Source organism: Zingiber officinale, chromosome 5A (assembly GCF_018446385.1).
Source record: "Zingiber officinale cultivar Zhangliang chromosome 5A, Zo_v1.1, whole genome shotgun sequence".
Classification (NCBI taxonomy): Eukaryota; Viridiplantae; Streptophyta; class Magnoliopsida; order Zingiberales; family Zingiberaceae; genus Zingiber; species Zingiber officinale.
In genome coordinates, this window is record NC_055994.1 from 144,854,199 (window position 1) to 144,875,112 (window position 20,914).

Consider the following 20,914-nt stretch of genomic DNA (forward strand, 5'->3'; position numbering starts at 1 on the left):
TGTTCTTCATTGTCTTTGAATTTACCTTGTGTTAGACCCTAAGTCCTTCAAATGCACCGTGTCATCCTATGTCCCTGCTAGCAATGGCTCCACCCCCTTTAGGCAACCCTAGTAAACCTCAATTAGGACCTTGACCCCTCAAATGCTCTAAGTCACCCTTCTCCATTCAACCATCAAGCTCGCCTCCCATTAGGTGATTATCATCAAACAAGTTGCAATCAAGCACCCTGACCATGTTAGTCATAACCTCTTTGAACTCCATTTTGCACTGTTAAGTTCTCACACACTTCATTATATCATCAGGGAGGATAAGGTTTAATGGAAGAAGAGAGCCTACGTAAGTGACATACCTTTAGGCTTCTATCCATGAGCATCGATGAGAGAATCACCACCCATTCAAGCTATGCAAACCACTTCAGATGCCATGCGATTTCCAAAGGTCATGCACAAAACAATTATTAGAGGTAAGAATATAATTTACACCAAATTACTTTATTTAAATATTTGGATATAGTCTAAGATCATTGAGGAAACATAAATAGAAACTTCAAGGTAAACTTTGAGCTCTAACTAAACCATGATAATTGAAAGATGTACAAGTCAAAATCGCACCATAACAAACACAACAGGGAGTATAAGGAAAAAAGGGGCTAAGATCATTGTTGACTAACATGGAATCAAAAAGTCAAATGCAAGCCATCGCTCTAAAAAAAGGAAGATCAACTAGAGTTACGGTGAAATGGAAGTTTTTTTCCACCATTATTAGAAAGAAACATTCACATAACAAGTGGAACTAGGTATGAGTTAAACATTTTCAGCGATCCCCTATTTTGCCAAAGGTAATGTAATCAAATTTTATCAAAAAAGTGCGAATCTCCATAGGAGCAAGCTCCACGACCAGTTTGGAAGCATCAACAGGTCCTCCCCTGACGATGGCTTCAGCTCTAGTAGAACCCTCAACTGGCCACTTCAGTCTTTTCTTCTCCATCTCAGACCTCTCTTGATTAGCAGACAAGTTTGTCTCTATTATGTTGGTGATCTGAAATAGCAGAATCACAGGAAAGGTAAAGGTTTCACTTTGTTAGGAAACCAATTTTGCAATAATCTCTCTACCTTTTTCCCAGGGAACATCTTCGTAAGCTTCACATAGGCAATAGATGAGAGGTCCTTGTCTTCTCTGACCTTTTGTTTTATCAGATAACAAAGCATTCAAGTATGTTTGCGGAACTCATTGAATCAAATGACAAAGGAAATAGAATTGAATTATTAAGCAATACCTCATAAAGGTGTGCCAAACGGAGGAGAACATTTCCATCTTCAAGTGCCTAAGATTACATCAATTTTGATTGAACAGCATAACAAGAAAAACTAAAAACATAAATAGAAGCAAGTTGTATTAGCTTTGCACAGAGATACGGTCTAAGTTTCCAAATTGCTTCTAAACGTTTGGACAGGAAAAAACTATGAATTCTGTGAGGCAACTAAAGATGGTGCACTCAAAGTTGTCTTAGCATTGAATGGAAGTATGAATTCTGATGGTCCAGTGTATATCTAAAGATAAGCCATGTATTGATTTGGCTTTTGCATTTCCAAGCTGTTTTAATTCCAGACACATAAAATTCTCATTGGTCAGGCTTAGTGCACAACTATTTAATCTCATTCTATTGCCACCGTTTACAATCTCAAAGTACAAGTAGTACACATACTATGATTAGTTGGTAATTTTACTCAAATCTATAATTCTTTGTATCCAGTTTCATGAAGTTGAATTTGATATGAAATCCTTATTGAGTTTTAATCATTACTCGAAATAACTCTTTTATCTTCTGCGATCATTACCAATCTTCACTTCATCAATTAGAAAACAACAAGCATCAATCAATCTCAAAACTTAGACAACAAGAACAAGGTCCTAGTGTCATTGATTTTCCGCCTTTGGGCAGAGTTGAGATGGTAACCACGAGGTAGAATTGCTGAATGGTGCAAGGCGTGTGACCATACCCTCTCCCGTGGGGACCATTTACAATTTCCTGATTAACTCCCTCCCAATGGTGTGGCAGTCATGGGGGGCTTCTAGAGTGATGGATTTCACTTTTTACTGAATAGTGTCATTGATTTTCCTAAACATTGAAAATTTCTACAAAAATTATCACCTAAAAAGTACAGGATTAGCTTAGAAATATGCACTAATATGCAAATAAAGGAGTGCAGAGAGAGCACAGAAAAACAACCGTATGTCCTTTTTTATCAGAACTAGATGTTCTTCATTGACAGACCTGGAGAGTTACGAGAGCAACATTATCTGGTAAACTGTAGGAGGGGTCAAATGCTGAGAATTCTGTAATATGTGAGCTTGTCCAGTTACCACCATCCTGAAGAAAAGAAAATTTGTAAACATGAATTCAAAAACTTTAGCAAGCTAACACAATACCTGTTCTGAGAATGCTAGGAGGAGTGGAGAATATATCTCCTGGCCAAAGCTCCTGCGCCATTTAGATCCTTCTCCAAGAGGATCAATTCTTATGTAGAATTTACCTCGAACCTGTCAATATTTGACAATCAGCTTCTACTTAGTTACTTGACATATCTCTATTTAGATAGATAGTATGATCAGGCATTCCTCCCCAAAATAATGGAGATTTTGTTCACAAAGGTGTAATATTACATTACATAAACAAGTTCTTCTTTCGATAATCTAGGAGATCAGAATTTGATCAAGAAAAGTATTGTCATATTCGAATTATTGACCCTGAAATTCTGTCAGCATGCCTTACAGTTAGTCCCTCAGATGAAAGTGACTCTGGTTACAAACTAAACATAAAAGTGGCAAATGTTTACTTACAGTTAGTCCTTCACATTCATCATCAACACAAACTGTTTCATTAAGTGCCTCTCCTACACCACGACCATCATCATGTAGCAGCCTCCTGTAGCATAGGAAAACATAGAAGTAATTTATTATGCACTAAGTGAAACATAAAGAAAATTAATTTAATCCATGTTCAGATGATGTAATTAGTCTTTTGAGATTTCACTTGCAAGAACTTACCTATGAAGCATCAGCTCAATTTGTCCATCCACAATGCTAGAACCACCAACAGCACGGTCTACCAGAACAGAAAGTTCTGTATTATTATCTTGAATGTAAATTCCCAAATTGATCTGTAATAACAACATGCATTATGTGCACACAAAAATAAATTGACTATCTGTTAGATACAAATAAGAATAATAACCCTGTCCGTTGAAGAATAGATGAACGCAACATGTGACTCATTATTTTAAAAGTTCTCCTGTTTACTTTTATGAAATAGATTAGAGTTACATTAAGTATATCTTACACTCTACATTCAGGTTTCAGAGGAGAAAAATAAAGTTGTAATTGAAGAATCGTACAGGATAGTAATTTCCAGCGACAGGTTGGTTGACTTGAATGTCCCAGTCTGATCTGTAATCTCGGACCTGCACGTGATGTAAGGTTTTCATACGTTGACATGGTTATTTTGCAGGTGGCATAATAAAGATTATTATTGAAATTGGCATTGTGAGTTTTGATTCTCAAACCAGAAAATAAACATTAGTGGAATCAATGCTTCAGAATGAAAGACTATAATATCCTACAATTTAAAAGAATATATATTATGCTCTAACTGAGCCCACTTCCCGAGGCTAGGAACACTCGCTCCAATGACATACAATTCCATCAACACATCCTTTGTGTCAGTCAACAGATTGTGCCACCAAGACACTAAACAATGCTCATAGCACCTCCACACACAGCTGTCAAAGGGTAAGAGCATCCCACACACACAAGTATGTTATAGGAGCAAGCTTAACAACCTGACTCAACACACCTACTACCCACCTTAGTTTGTTACGGGGGCAAGCATATATGAGGGATGTCAATAGAACTGGTAGGAGAGTCTCACAAGAAGTCAAGGTTGGACAAGAGCAAAATAGGAAAGGTAAATATAGATGCTCCAAAATATACAATTTAACCATCATTATAACTGTGCAACATCTAACCCACATCATCATGTATTACTCCATGCTCCATACAAGCAATTCATCATTATCATATAGGGGCAAAACACCTATGTCAACCCAAAGGGATGTCTCCAACATAAAACTATAATTAGGTCATGTGATCCCCCAGTTAAGCATCAACAGTCCTACCTATGATACATCCTCCATATCCATAAAGTCAAGTCATCCTTTGGTCAAGCATCAATAACCAAATCCATCATGTGCCCATTAACATTCATCGTCTTGCAAGACTCTAGTTAGGCATCAACGGCTTGAAAGGCCAAGCACCCCCCTAAATGTTACATAATCCCTAGTAAGACATCAGTAGCACTACCCATCATGCGCCCTGTCATCGACACATGAAGGCACTAGAGGAGTCCAAAATACAAGTCCCCCTTCCCATCCTATCGTAACCCATCTCATGCTCTAACAATTATATCTTAGCTTATTCTTGTTAAGGTAACGTGCTCGCATATGACATGTTAATCTGTCTATAACCATAGAAATCTCTAGATAAATATCATGGTTATTTAAAGACAAGCATAAAGCATGCATCATCAGCCGTAAAGTACCATCACTAACAGGTAATATCAAAATAAAAAAGATACCCTTAACATAAGTGGACATAAATCTTAAACATGAAGAAGATAAGTGTGCTACATGCCAAACATGCACCTATTGCAGAAAAAACAAGAGGAGCAACAAGTCCTCGACCTTTCAAACTGAGCAAAGCATATATCTCTCACTTTGAATAAATCTCAACAAAACCTAAGCCACTTCAAGCAATGGTGAGGAATCATCCTACCTCGAGCCAACCCTCATGCCAGCTAAAACCACCAATTGAAGACAAGTCTCACCTCCTGCCCAAGCTAAACTCTTAAAACTAGAACCAAAGCCCACAGAGTCATCAACCTTAGAACATTCTTCACTTTTACTCATTTGAGCTTGATGCTACAATGTAGTCTAAACCTTATTATTAATATAATTTTGGATAGTACTTTTGTTAATTGTGATTACAACCATAACAATGTGAATGCAAGCATATTCCCTTTAAGTTGACAAAAATGTTGGGATTAAGAATTCAAGTCCTTATCTAGGAGCTGTATAGGAGAACTAGGATAGGACCCAAAACAAAATCTTAAGTGATGTGGGGAAAGCAGGGGCCACATGGCAAGGGTGAGAACCAGTCAGAGTAAAGTCATCTCAATCCAACCCAATGAAGAGCTTGGGTCATGTTGTCAGAGATCTCAGGGCAGAGTCATGTAACTACTGTTCGACCTGACTGACCACAAATGGGGAGGGAGTTCAACTGGGTGGACGGGCAAATGGGAGAGTGGTTAGGACACGTTTTGAGAACGTAGGCGGATGTGCAGAAAGTGCACGGTGAGGTCCTTTCCCACTCTCCCTCAGCCTGATATAAAAGACCACTCGTATAGGCGAGCAGAGGTATACGATACTTTTTCTCTACTATCTAACTACACTGTTTTGTTGAGTTTTCATCTTCTTCCTATGTCCGACTTGAGCATCAAAGGAGTTTCACTGAGGTCCACCTTGGCCCCCTTCAAACTTTACTATGTGGTACCAATTTTATTGCTTGCTCGTCAAGCGTGGAAAAGCTCCTGACTCAATTTCAGTGTTTATCATTCCATCGATTTTCACCTATGTCAGACGTTTCTATGGTCATCCGCTTTTCCACCCCAAATCAACAATTGACACCCTTTGGTTTAGCCGATCAATAAGCGACCCAATCAACTACCGACCCGATCATTTCAATCGAAGACTAAACACCAAAACGATTTGAGATTTCAAACCTTTGATATGATAGTATCAGATAGATGTTCCACTAGAAATTAAATATGAAGAAACTGGTCCATATCATTCAACAAAAAGCCACAACAAATTATAATTTGTCTATCATAACGTCACTTATAAGATAAATACCCAATCACAAACTAATATACAACATACCCTTCTCAGAAAATCTCTTCCATTAGAATCTGTGTAGAAAGTTTTGTTTGTCAGCATGCCTGTTGTAATTTTGGTCACTATTTCCTTTCCAATTTCATCATCCACTGGTATTGGCCCAACCTAAGTAGAAAAATATATTAGTATAAAGACCTCTCTGCAAAAATAGGGCAAATTATGAAAACTCTTTTAATCACAGTTCTTACAGTAAACTCGACTTCTATATGCTCCTTTCCCTTGTAAACCCGGGAAATCTGCACAAGGTGAGACAAAATTGAAAACTGATTATGAATCTTTGCTTGGTTGAATGCCACTAAACTATTTAAATTTTTCCAAGATAACAACAACCAGAATAAGAGAAACTCATTTGATTTCTCTCCTGCAAAGACAGCATAACAAGATATCTTTGTATGCAAAACCACAACATATCAATGAACTAATACAATTCATCAAAGTCATCCTAAATGACTAACTGTAGTTGTCTCACTCACTACGCTAATTTACAAACTGTTAAAGTGGGGAACGTTGTTAGAACAATTACCCAACTCAGATGCCTAATATTGGACAATGCCCTAATTAAGCCCTTTAATTGAGAATGCCCAATCAAGCTCTTCCAACTCGGTCAAAATGGCTTCCATTATTTCACCAAGCCGCTTAATTCAAGAATGAACCTATTTCACTAAACAACTTGAGTGACTAAAAAATGGAAAAAGGGGCAAAAATGACCATTAAATAGCTATTTTTATTTTGTTCATTTTACATCTTATTTATTTTTAATTATTTTCCACATTCAAATATTATTCTAAGATAAATGTCATTTCAAAATATTAAATATAATATAACAAAAAGTTTCGTCCAAAATATTAATAAATGATTAAAGTCAAAAACTTTATGTATGTACAGAAGTTAAAGGGAAATGTCATCAAATTAATATTGTTTTCTTACTATTTTAAGAAAGAAATAATCAATAATGGTATTTAAGCAAGATTTTAAATTTTATAATTGAGTGCTTGCAAAATTAAAATATGAAGGGGTAAATATATGAAATAGTATGTCCTTAAGAATGTAAATGCTATTTTGCCTACATTATTATTGTCATTTGACACTTACACCCCTAAGGTTTGTATTTTTAAAATTAATCCCTATTCTAACTAATCACTAAGTTTAATATTTAAGTGTAACATTTACAGCCATTGGAATCTGGTGACTCTTTGACAGGAAGAAAAGAATCCATGGGATCATAGTGCAGGCAATGGAAAAAACAGATACCAATTTAGTTGTTCGAGGAAAAAGGAACACGGGCAAGTTATATATCAAAACCAGGATCTTGCAAGTTTCTTGGTAAATTGAGATTTTTAAATTGAACTCTACTAAATATTCTACTCTTTGTATGACTAATTTGAAACATCAAAAGCATCTCAAAGAACTTTTGAAAGGATACTAAGGCACCTGTGCAATGACTTCTGATGAAGTGTATATATTAGTAGTAGAAAAGGAATTGATATATAATCATCACATGATAACTAATAAAAAAACCATGTGAGACATTCACACACACTTCATAGACTGGAGCATATTGATTGATAACCCACTGATTGCACAACTTTGAATTTCTCACAAACAGAAAAATAAGACAAAAACACTGACAAGTAAGAAGGTTTCTGTGAGCCTCATTGCAGCAATTTGTACTAGTAGCAGGCATGTGAACATGACAACAGAAGAGCTAGCAGAAGTTTAGAGAGACTATAGATCCACTCAGTATACAGTCTTAATGTGGTTTTTGTAATGTTTGTATAGGGATTTCCTGACTATTAGGAACTAAGAAGGTTTACCTGATATATCCATGGACTTATCTGCTGATGTATTTCATCTAATATGGGTCCTTGTACAATTGTCACTGGTGCCTTGACAAAAAGTTAAAACTGGGTTAATGCTGAAAATATTTAGAACAATTTTACCTTATTAGCTCCTGTTAAATGAATAATTCAAATGACAAACAAAAAGTACCTCCTCTTTCGGTGCTATAGGAAATGTACCATTTGGCCGAAATATGTATGCTCCAGATGCCTTTAACAATTGAGACAAACTCTAGGTATAAGTTATCCACAATGGCTACCATTAGAATAAACTGATTGTCTAACAATTTTCTACAAACATCTATCAGATTTGAACCTGAGGGTCGCTACCACGTCCACTGTCTCCAGCATAGTAACTGTATGAAAGTTCCATAGTAGTTTTTACCTTGAATAAATCACCATCTTACACATATTAAAGGTTTTAGAAGAAAAAAAGAAAAAACAGATCAAAGGAAATATACAATTACATATTAGAACAGGACAAGATATAACCTTCATAAAGGAAGAGTTACAAGAAAGTGATCATAATTCGTACCACATTTTAGATAAAAAGAAAATTTTCAATTAGCATAGAAAAAGAAAAGTTAAAGCTAAAATTGCTGATAGCGAAATACCAGACTTCGTGTATTCAAAATATGAGTCAGAGTTCCATCATCCACATTATATAGAAGCTTTAGATTTCCTTGCCCAACTTCAATATTTCCATTTGTACTTTGTTGTGATGAATAAAAGGTCGATGTTACAGAAACTGACCCTGGAATTTTTATTCATTATAGCATATCAAACATTTGTGACAAGTAGTTAACCATAAGACGAAAAAAGGCTAAGCAAAAAAGATCAGTAAACCTTTCCCAATTGCACTTTTTACAAAATACGTATTGAAGCCAAGTGGCTGTACAGAAACTGGAAAGGCAAGCCAAAATTTGGGTGTGGTACTAGGAGAAAAGCCTGTATATGCCTTAACATGGTTATTTCTGAAGTTAACTGAAGCATCTGATATTGGCAAAAGCTGTGATTCAATCTCATTTCCCTTAGAATCATAAACAGCAGATTCACTGATAACCTGCAGCAAGTACAACTATGAATTAGACTGTAGAACTAGTTTATGCTGAAAACAATTATTTTTAACTTAAAATTTTTCTCAGCCTCCTTCCATAATCATACAAAAGAAATTTCCTTTTAGTCCCTATTCCTCACACTACACTTCCATTGTTGTGTAGAATTGGTTTATGCTGAAAACTACAACTTTCGGCTTATGCTTTGTGTTGGCATCCTTCCATAGTCATATCAAATAAATTTCCTTTTAGTCCCTATTCCTCACACTACAATTCCATTGTGAATAAAAAGAATTAAATAAAATATATTTTGAGAAATTGTGTATCTAGCAAAAAATAAAGAAATAAATAAATTGATGCTGAAAAGAAAATAATTGAAGAAAATAAACTAAAGATTAATTCAAGAATGATGCATCCACACTAAAAGGAAACAAATTGGAAAGTATTTGGGATTGGCATTTCCATAACAAATTTTAAATTTGATTTTTTTCGTTTGGTAACTTGGAGTCAATTAGCATTTTCTATTTTGCGAATTATGAGGGAATCATTACAAACCAATTAAGTCTCACAAATTTTCTTATTTAGAATATTTGTTTTCACATGTATTATTGAGTTGAGTATATAAAAAAAGTCCACGGTCTTGTAATTTTTTTAGCTTTAAACTAATATAATTTCCAATTTGTGTTCTTTGTGTGAGTGTTGTTTTTCTAGGTGAGGTTCCTATTCTGGTGTCCAATCTGCTACATCAAGCGATATTGAAGCTAAAACATGTACCCTCTCCATTCCTCATCATCCAATTTCATCCACCACCTCCATTGCATATTCGCTGTCATCTTCCATCATTATTGTTCAACCAGTAATTCCTTGTTCACCATCCACCTACACCACTCGTGAGACAACTCTCTATGGAGGAAAGGAGGTTGGCCTCCCTTCGCTATGTCCTAGTGGCTTACTATGACAGTGTCACTTGCATTGTCCAGAAACACCGTTACCTCCCATTACAACAACACTATCTGCCACCTTCATCGAAGAAGATGCAGCCAATGCCGCCTTCTTATCCGAGAGAACTTCCTCACAATGCCCACTATCTCCACCTGATGCCTCTTGCACCAGTTAGATTCCAGACCGCTTCTCCAATCGAGCCTCACACTGTGGCTCCCTCACACGAATATACAACAAGCACAATCTCTAATCATCACTCACTGCATACGTCACTACCTTCTCAACCCACAGATCAACAACCACCCCCAAATTTGGCACCTCCATACATCAGCTAAACTCACTTGCTCTCTCCCAATCACACGATCACCGTTGGTGACCACAATTAGGCGTCTTCCTCGGAACGACATTACTATTTATTTTTGTGTTTACTATTAAATTGAGCCTATAAAAGAAGTCCAAAATCCTATAACTTTATCAGCTTTGAATTGATCTATTTTTCAATTTGTCATGTGAGAATTATTCCTCTCACCTTTGTGTGTGGTTTGTGTCCTTGTTCGTCTATTGTGCTACATCAATATCTCTGCTATAAGGGAGTATAAGAGTGTGCAATGTGCAATACAATGGTATTCTTGTAAGTCAAGAATCTACTTGCAGGTACAAGGATAAGCAGTGAAGAACTTAAACGGACCCCACCCACCCACCCCAGATAGCATTTGCATGGCAACAAACCTGTGTCTTCTCTGCCTTGCAAATTATATTACCTTAGAGCAAACAAAATATCTGCTATTTAAAGGGATATGATGAAGCTTACTTACAGGTATACGGATAACGTCGGCCCGTTTCCAACCAAGAGAATTGTAGACAAGAATAATCTACAAAATAATAAATTTATTAAATATGTGTGAACCAATATAAGAATTATTTTCATATGATGTATTATAGAGCACATCTGATATCTTACCAATGTTTTTCCATGAGACAAATCCACTTCGGATGGAGGGCAATAGGTTATGTTCAAAAGAGGACACTAAGAAAGAAAAGTCATCCATGAGCATCCAAAAATACTGTACGAAATTCATTATTCATGTTTCTATTGCATCAGAACAAACGAGAGACTAGATGAATGAGTAAGCACCCTATCAGGCAAATAATCAGAATGACAAAATGCGTTTATTTTATATGATGTCATGATGTGATGGAATAAATAGATAGGGTCAGGTTTGCACATGACGACTCAACTTCAAGTAGTTAGAATAGCTACATAGCAGTTATTTTCATGTGGATAATATATCTAAATAGGAGTCAAGGCTCGGAACATAAGATCCCTCTTCTTCCCCATTGTTTCCATCTTCTTCCTATGATCTCTACAAGTGAAAATACTTAGGTTACAAATCCAAGAAAATTTTCCACATTATTGATATCTTTTTAGACTAATGATACAGTAAGCAAAAGTTTCTTCCTACACAGAAGAAATCAATGAATTTCAATTTTTCAAATTGTTTATTCCAACATTGGTATCAGAGCAACATTATTTCTTAAATCATGGCAAAATCAATATGGTTGTCAGTCGATAGCCCATGCTGATATTGTTGTTGTATAGGCCACCGTCGACCACTCACGAGGTCACCCAAGCAATGGCATCAATTGCCTGAGTGTGTGGACAGGTCACAACCCTGCATTGTGCGGTAAGATGGAGGTTGACCACTAGCATCAATCCTAGTCCCAGCTTAAGCAATTGTTGAGGTGCAGGCTCACCGGTTGGTGCAAATTGAGTGTGCACGGCATCAACCAAGTTCCTCCACCATGATAGATGGTGGGTCCTTTAAACTTTCATTACAAATCTAATTCACTGATAGAGAAGAAAGAAATATGTAAATGGTAGCATCTAGATTCAAACCTGAGGTGCATGCCACATTGGCCAATGCAACGACTATTATGAAAATGGTGTTTTTTTTAGATTTACTATTAAAAATGTTTTCCTACTTAGAATCATTTATTATTTAGCAATAAGCTTTTAAACTAATTAGTAGTATTCATCTTTCTACTGCCTCACTGCAATTTACTTGCATCTTTTTTTGAATTCTACCTCCTAAAGGTGTTACGTGTGTAACAGTTTAATTGGAAACAAAGCAGGTCCTTTTCATAAAGATATCTTTTGGTCTTTTTTGTGTTTTAATTGATCGATTTGTTTTTAGTGGGTGTCAGATGGTGAATTCAAATTTTCATTTTTGGATTTTTTTTGTTGTTGTGGAATTATAGTATAATTAAGATACTTTATATGGATGTTTGCAATTTCCAACTGATTTCATTATGTTGGCTTTGCAAGTTCCTCAAAGAATAGGTAGAGTTGGGGTTGGGACTTGATTTGAGTCTTACACTTGATTGATAGTTTTTGACTAAGCATTTTGTCATATTAGAAGATAGAGCATGAAGAAGAGTTTATAATTGGGTGTGCTCATAAGATTCAATAGTCATGCTTGTGTTGGAGCGTGCACAGGCATCTATCACAGAAAGGGAGAGTGCAGGGGCACATGCCCATTGGGTGGGTTCACACTAGCTCATCAAAGTGGTTTGCAATTTGTATGTGGGTTGCAGTCAATGATATCTTGTCTGTTTGGCGGTTACTAATTATTTATTTTAGAGTCCATAGCATGATATTAATTTTGTTGTTTACCTTATGTTCATTCACCATATTGCTCGAGTTGCTTCACCATATTGCTTGAGTTGCTTAGTTCTTCTACCTGCTAGTTAACTTTCTGGTCTTGCTACTCCATGACTCTGAATAAAGGATATCTAGTTCCTTGGTGAGTTCGAGTCTATTTTAGCTAGGATTGCTTTGAGAACACTTCATGCATTTTTGTAATTTCTCTCATAGTTTCTTTTGTTTTGCATTGTAGAACTTCCTTTATGGTTGTCTTGTTGGATTTGTCATGTTTTTCTTGTGCTTTGCAATCTGTAAAAATAATTTTATGGTTGTCTTTTATAGTTAAAATTTGTTTAATGGTTTTTTCTTATATCATGATTTCGTATTAATGGTGGTGTTTATTAGTATGTATTTTGATACCCTATGTTTTGTTTGTACGAATGCAGCTTGTACATCAAGTATTGACAAAATTGTCATACGCAACTATCATAAGTTCCATGCCATGCCAATGGGCATGGAGATCCATTTGGGTCATAACAAGATCTAAGAAAGATAAAGATCATAAATTGAATATTGTATTCATTGCTTGACTAATTATTTTTATCTTTGTGATGATGAAACATAATTATGAATACAAATAATTGAATAACTCAGGTCATGACAGATAAGAATGTTATAAATGATCCACAGGACTCCATATTATACATACTGCAGTTCTATTTGAACATAACTATACTCTTAATAGATAACAAATGAGCTCTTGGAGTATGCTACTCACACTGCCTAATTATCAAATATGAACTATGTAGAATGGGAGGAAACATAAGAATGCTCACCTTCCCATTGAGTTCATCATTGTCCTATATTTCTACAAGACAAGGTTCTTAAGTTGTGAATCCAAGAAGATTTTCTATAACAGTGTTCTCTTATAAGGCCAGTGATACAAGCTATCAAAGATCCTAAAACGAAACCAGTGGATTTCAATTTTTCAAACTATTCCAACATGATAGATCAAGAATCAGGGAAAAATATTCAGTATCAACCAAATAAATGCATGAATTTAGCTGAATAAGTAAAATAAATTAGATAATGTATCAAGAGCATAGCACTAAACATTCACAAGGTTTACGTCAGGTTGGGTATGTTTATCTTATCAAGGAACAAGGACTACTGTCTGATTATATCTGTTATCGGATAACTCAACAAGCAGCTCAAGTAATGTTGTGTCATACTGTCATCCACAAGTATCTATAACTAAAATCATCAAGATGTTGGAGAGGAAGAGGAAATAATTTTTTTCTTTATATCTCAAACTATTTATAAATACAAGAGGACAATCTAGACACTCCTCTAGATTAATGCGTATTAATCTATGCATTAATCTCTACATATGATGAATGTGATACAAGAGGAAAAGCTAGACACTCCTCTAGATTAATGAACATTCGATTTCCTAGATACGATGAATGTATTCTAGATACAATGAATGTATTCTACTCATTCATATGCATATCCAGAACAACTAAAATATTTGAGTTTATATTTCCAACACAAGGAACCAGAAGACTACATGAGACACTTGTATATAGTAAGAGCAGAATGAAAAAGCAGGAAGGAAATTAAAAGGAGCAGTGAATTCACCTGTTCAAATTTTGTTGTAATGTTGTCGCAATCTGAAGTTGAGTTCAACTCTGTTAAGCAAGCAAGAGAAGTTCCAACTAGCTTCTCCGCCTGAAAGATCCCATTCAATATAGAGTAACTTCCAATTTGTCAATGGTAATATTAACAGACTGCATCTTACAATGAGTTAATTTTGCAACCTGTGAATAGCCTATTGATAGTCGTTTGGCATAATCATTTGCTACGTGTTGCTTTTCTGTTCCAGTGACAGCATCATGATGTTGAGCAATAGCTAAAGCATCAGCCAGACTGTCCGTTGTATGGCCAAAACTATTTCGTCCTTTGAGAAATTCTAATTGCCTGGCAGCCTGATTGTGTTCCAATAAGTTTTAAGAATTTTTTTCTCGCCAACAGAGAATTGACAAGAGACCATTGGTATAATGTACAATGACAAGGAGAAATTTCAAGCTTTCTAGCTTCATGGAGCAAGAAGATTACCAGATAATAGCCACTCATCAGTCTCACATAACCTTTTAAGGCTGGCCTACTTGTGAAGTAACCAGTCCAGTATGCATTTGGATTATCTGCATAACTAATGTGCAGAAACAAATTTGAATGAAAGACCAAAAGCTAATAGGCACAATAGTATCTGCAAAAAATGATATTGAGTAATTGAGTTCACTCACGGAAAGAAGTCATCAGTCTTCAAAGGCCAGGATTCCTTAGATGCGTACTTTGCATCAGTATAGATGGAAGGTGTAGAATACAAGGCATTGACCCGCCCATCCTAGAAAAAGTCAAAAACACTTAGTGTTTCACATTTTCTGAAGGGAGAATAGAATAAGACACTCCCATGACTAGACCCAGTTGAAACTTAGAGACAAGTAATGGAAGGTTTGCATTGGATGTAAAGTATTTGTGATGTAATTATGTAAATTAAAAAAAAAAAAGGAGGCCTTTGAAGATTTTCAAGCGAATTGAAATTGGTGTAGAATATACTTTATATTGTTGAAGTTCATGGTTAGCCAACCCCACTTAGTAGGATGAGGTTTAGTTGTTGGTTGTTGTATTGATGAAGTTCATGGTTGCTTAAAATAATAGTAGAAATTAAAGTCCAGGATTTTTTTTTTCAAAAAAAGAAATTAGAGCCACTTTAGGTCATGGCATCACAAAACTTTAGCAAAGGAATGGTTTTGAAGGATGAAAAACAATGTAAGCAATCTTCTGCAGCACGGTAATATCAGAGACAACTAGAAAGAATATACTTTGTTGACATAATGAATGAATTTATCCAGCTGCCTAAACCATGAATTTGCATATTGATACTTGAAATCTGTCCCCATTGTAAACATTATATGATTTGTCCTGGTAATATTTGCCTGAGAATAGGAAACAATTTATCATCAGTAAGAGTTGGAAAATAACAAAGACATGTACCAAAATTGAAATGTGACAAGGCACAGGAACTGATCCCTTAGATAACAAAGGCACAGCATGAAGTGTGTACTCCTTGTTATTGAGTCAAGAAATAATACATATGAAATGCATTTGAATGAAAGAAAGCACTTAATAAGTTTGTGGATAATTTCTTATTTAGAAAAGGTTTGTGCAAAACATTGAATCTTGCATAGTTTCTGAAGACGCAGCAACCAAAAACAAATGTTCATTAGATATGATCTGGTTCGCATATCAGATATGTGCATACAGCTAAAACTGAAAGTATCCATGCAGCAATTACTCATGCAAACATTCCCAGTCTCATAATGCTAGATATGGAGGAAACTCAAATCTTCAAAAGAATAGCATGCAGAAAATCTGGTGGCAAAGGGGAAAGATAACCAAGCCGCAATGCAAACTACAGTGTAATTAAACTTGGACACGAACAATTGGTTCAAACAATTAACCAGGGAATTAGACCCTGATCCAATCTGGTTGGATATATATCAAACTGGTGGGTTCTTTTATAACTGCATCTTAAACCAAAGTTGCAGATCACTGTATCAATGCAGTGGTTGAGACCATTCAATGAGGCTATTGGTTTTGTCTTGAAGACCCAATAAGACTATTATGTTTTCAAATTATGTTTCTCATTGTTTTTGTTTAAAAAAACAAGATATGCTATGCTAAAATCCAATTTATTTAATATTTTTTAGTGATATAATAAGTTTATCAACATTTTATATGTATGCATAGTATAAAAATGAACTAATTTATCATACGAGTAGATTCTGATAATACTTTAGAGTTTAAACAAAAATTTAGGTTATTTTGATATATTTTATTATTGTTAAAGTTGAGTGACTCACTACGTATTTCAAAAACTCATGACGTTAAGAAAGAAACCAATTACCAATTTATATATTTATATTTTTAACAGACCCCCTTCATTACTCCCTATATGTGTGGGTGACATCACTCTTCATGTGCGGGCAGAGTATTTGACTTGATTAGTTGATTAGTTCCAACCTCCGAACACATAAATTGATTAATTTTTTGGTGGGATTTGACCGCTGACCACTTTGATACCGTGTTAGAGTTAAGTGGTTAACCACTTATACCAAAAGCTCAAGCTGATAGGAAGGGGACCAATTACTAATTTATATATTTATATTCTTAGCAATTATATATAAGCTTTTACTTTTAAATAAGTTATAGCAAATTTATGATGCCATTGCCTGTGTCAACCAGTTTGACCAATTGAAGCCTTGAACACTCTTGTTGGTTTAATCTCCAATCTAGTTTTCAGAAATTAATATTTGGTCCATAACTGATTGGACATATTCTGTAAAGAAAAACAAAGTCACAGAGAATAAAAACTGCTGCAACACACACATGACAGAATCAAAATCTAACTGGAAAGTAACTAATTGAATGACTACAAATTTGGTTCTGCAGATGTAATTATGCAGTTCATAGAAAAAGTTCAGCTACCCAAGGATCGCAAACCAAAAGACACGAGGCATAAGATGCAACCATTAGGTTGATTAGCCTACCTGTGATATAGCTGCAGCCACAAAATCATTCACACGCTCTTGAACATTGTAATCAAACAAAAGAGGATCATCCTTCATCAGATATCAATATAATAATCAGGTCCTCTGAAAAATCCTGAACATTTAAGAACCGTAAAAAAGGAAAAACAAAATTACCTGAACAACAGGAGAATCATCATTCACTTCAAAGTAAAAACCACCAGGGGGAGGTTCATAGTTCTTTGGAAATATACCAGCGAATATCTAAATGAAGGAAACAGGATAATGATTCAAAATACATCTGAAAATAGTGAACTTATGATGAAATATTAAAAAACAAATGAAAAACAACAGACTCACTTCTGTAGTTGAGCCAAGCGACTTAGAACCCCGCCACACAACCTCAAGCCTCTTTAACTCTTTCCTCTTTTCCTTGTCTTGGTAGTCCATCCGAAAAAAGTAAAGAGCATCAAATCCAACCTGTAGTATTGCTCATATTTCTTTAGACAACAATGTCATTGAGCAGATTGAATAATATAGGTAGACAACAGATCTTTTGCTCCCACAGCAAAATGTTGAAAGATAAACGAGGAGTTCACTTACTCGACTTCAATGTTTCTAATTGTCTGTGTAGTGCTTTTTTCATTAGGCATCTTAGTTGTGTAGTGTTCAGATAAGGAGATCACCAACAGTACAAAAGTGTTAATTTGGTAATAATTTTGAAATAAGCAATCATGTAGAATGGCATTGTTTTGGTGTAGTTTAGGTCAAAGAAAATGGATCAAATGAGATTATCTCAATTTCCAATAGTATTTTAGCTAATTGTAGCATTTTCACCAAAGATGAAACAAAGTTAGGATCCCATGAGCAAGATCAAAACATCATACAACATTTACACACAATTTCTTTCATTGGTTAGTAAATCTATTTACCCAAAGTTGTCTGGTATAGATGGGTGTCTCCTCAAGATATGGGACAGAATGTACACAATACAAATGCCTCATGCCTCAATCAAAATACGTGAGATTGTACATGACATAATACTTCAATGCATGCAGAAATTGTGTTATAAGTCATCATCATCATTTACAGAATCCAAAGGCACTTTGTGTTACATGAACTAATGACGATACGCAGAGGATTAAAAGTGATTACTTGGGAATTAATAGTTGCAACTAAGTTTGGATTCAGCAATGGTTATCGTCTTATCGATGCAATAAAAGGCTTGACCTCAAAGACTTGGCAAAAGCTTCACATTTATAGAGAAATTGAAACAAAACCATGTTGGTTCCTCGATGAGGAATTTTTCAATCTTCCAAGGGAGGTTAATAGTATAGTTGATGCATTGTGACATGTATGTAATTTCATAGCATAAAGATTGTCGTCAAGACAATTTACTTACTACTATTGAAGCTCTAGTGTAAGATGAGCGCCCACAAATCCCAGTTGTAGATCACAATTATCATACTTAAGCACAGTGGTTGGCCCTAATAAATTAATGGGTACTAAGTCGCGACAACTAGTATCAGAGTGGACCTAATCCTACATAATGATATAGCCACCATTGGACCTCATCTGTTGTGGATTAGAGATGGTTCCAAGCTATGAGTTGGACTTTAGGGGTTGCTTAGGACATCAAGCCTTAAGGAGGGAAAATTGTTACACCCTCATTTTAGTCCCACATGGCAAGTTGAGTTTGTCACAACCCGCTTGGATACACTAATTGTCAAATCTAAGTATTGCCCAAAATGTTGAAGCTTCAAATTAATATTAGTTAATCTCAACTAAGCTTATAAAGCTTCTTTATGTAGAGTGCTTTTATAAATTACAAATGTTACATCGCTTTTTCCATAATGAAAATTTAACTTACTATTTTGCTTAAAAAACGAAGAAAAAAAGGATCTGCATTTGCATGCAAGCACGCCTTAAAATTCCAATCTATTGATGAATAAAAAATGGAAAATTAAAGTATAAAACGTTGATTTTAAATTACTTGAAAGGATAAAAAACTGTACACATCAGCAAAATCCAAAAGAAACCATATACATCAGAGCATGTTAAGAAGCACTTTATTCTCATAAAATCAGTGACCAAAGGTCCATTAGAGATACTATATACTGGATGTGACTTGTGAGTATAATACAAACTTAAAAATTCTTCATTTGGAGAGGCGAACGGATTGAGTTGGGAACTCATAATACCAGTGAAAATTCATTATCATGTAGCAACAGTATCCAAGACATTACCTCAGCAGAAAGTAAGTAAGCTTGCACTGCTGAATGTCCAAAAGGATCTATCTGCCAACCAATCCTTGGTATGATCCCAAATTCTTGCTTGATATATCGGTGCCCAAGGGTTGTCTGATCGATCATATCAATATAGTGAACTGTAGCTTCATCGTGCATGCACATGCCTCCATTTCTTCCAAAAAAGAATGAACGAAAAGAAGAAAACCTCAGTATGAAAAACTGAAGAAGTTTGGAATGCAGGGTTAACTAACTGCGGCATCATATCTCGAGTTCATCTAATTCTTATGAAATGAAATAGACAAACTTGTTGGAATATGAAATAATATTGCTACTGATCAAATTATGAAAGGGTCGAGTCTTTACATGAGTTCCAATTGGCCAGAGCTGAGGAGCTCCTTCACTGTCTTCTTAATCGCATCACTCTGCTGCCTCCACCATCGCTGAAAGAACGCCTGTATTCCATCACAAATATAAGTATACCGCTCAACCCCAAAATCCCAAATCAAACCCCACCCAAGTCAACGAATTAACCACGCACTTGTTCCACATAGATGAACCTGCGATTCTCGTCCGCCAACAGTGCAGGAATGATCGAATCAAGAACGTTCTGAACACATGCTCCCTGTCGACCAAACAAACATCAAAGTCTCCTTACTGATATCACTTCAAAAACCCCACTCCGATCCACCATAAATCGGGAGTAAAATACCTGGATGGAATTGTTGGAGCCCACGTAGTACTGGTCGACGGTCTTGAGCCACCCAACGTCGTCGTGGGTATGCGCGACGATGTGGACATTGAGCTTGTCTGGGATGATGCTCGGCGTAGTATTGTAAGCAATGTACTCCGAATCCCCCACCGAAAACGATACCGCTAAGAATGCGAGAAACACCAGAGAACAGAAAGGATCACGATCGATCGCCATGGATTCCGGCGAGCAGCAGCGAGAGAGCGAGCTCTGCCAACAGGAGGATGTGGGCTCGTGGAGGCCTTGATAGAGGCGGGGGTTCGTTGTTTCGCGCTTCTCATCCGTTGGATAGGTTCTTGCACGAATCTTACAGTCCACGATCTAGCTCACCGACCACAGACTCTTGACTAACAAGTGTTCTCCCGGCGATTTGATAGTTCCGCCGGAACATGATGATTATACAATAAACCAATCGGCTACCCAATAATTCAAAGACACGTGGATGGATTAACGAGTTCGTGGGGTTGTCGAGGGAGTAGCGTATGGCTGTGCGAGTGGGGTGATTAGTTATGGATAAGGTCCAGCTCGGAACAAACACTAGTGTGATTTGCTGGCTTTAGCGAAACAAAAACAGGCTTCTGTAGCTGCTAGAAAGGGTTCGTTCGCATCATACTACGTACGTGTTGAAATTTCGTACGTCGATAGCGCAGATTATGTATTAGATGATACTATCGTTAAACGACGCCGGCCCAGCATAAATTGTTCGCCGCGCTCTTGTTTTTTTTTTTTTTTTTTGAAAGAAAATAAATAATAATTTAATACGATGATTGGACGTTTGTGAATTTAGTAATGTTCGATTTGTTTTACATCTATTTTATTTTCATATATTTTCAAATA

At 35.9% G+C, this 20,914-nt stretch overlaps 1 protein-coding gene across 1 annotated transcript; it reads right to left on the reverse strand.

Moving 5' to 3' along the window:
* Nucleotides 1-729: 729 nt before the first annotated feature.
* LOC121982219 (alpha-mannosidase At3g26720-like) lies at nt 730-20,313 on the reverse strand. Its single transcript, XM_042535185.1, has 29 exons — nt 20,039-20,313; nt 19,868-19,951; nt 19,693-19,781; nt 19,327-19,501; nt 17,441-17,560; nt 17,258-17,344; nt 17,102-17,173; nt 15,374-15,487; nt 14,795-14,895; nt 14,607-14,700; nt 14,309-14,476; nt 14,130-14,219; nt 10,806-10,871; nt 10,660-10,716; nt 8,694-8,910; nt 8,462-8,601; nt 8,164-8,232; nt 7,999-8,058; nt 7,824-7,895; nt 6,198-6,245; nt 5,995-6,114; nt 3,397-3,462; nt 3,050-3,162; nt 2,843-2,927; nt 2,432-2,542; nt 2,277-2,372; nt 1,278-1,325; nt 1,114-1,182; nt 730-1,039 (listed from the first exon to the last, which is right to left on the reverse strand). The coding sequence occupies exons 1-29, from the start codon at nt 20,252-20,254 to the stop codon at nt 815-817; spliced, it is 3,072 nt and encodes a 1,023-aa protein (XP_042391119.1). The 5' UTR covers nt 20,255-20,313; the 3' UTR covers nt 730-814.
* Between the last annotated feature and the right edge of the window lie 601 nt (nt 20,314-20,914).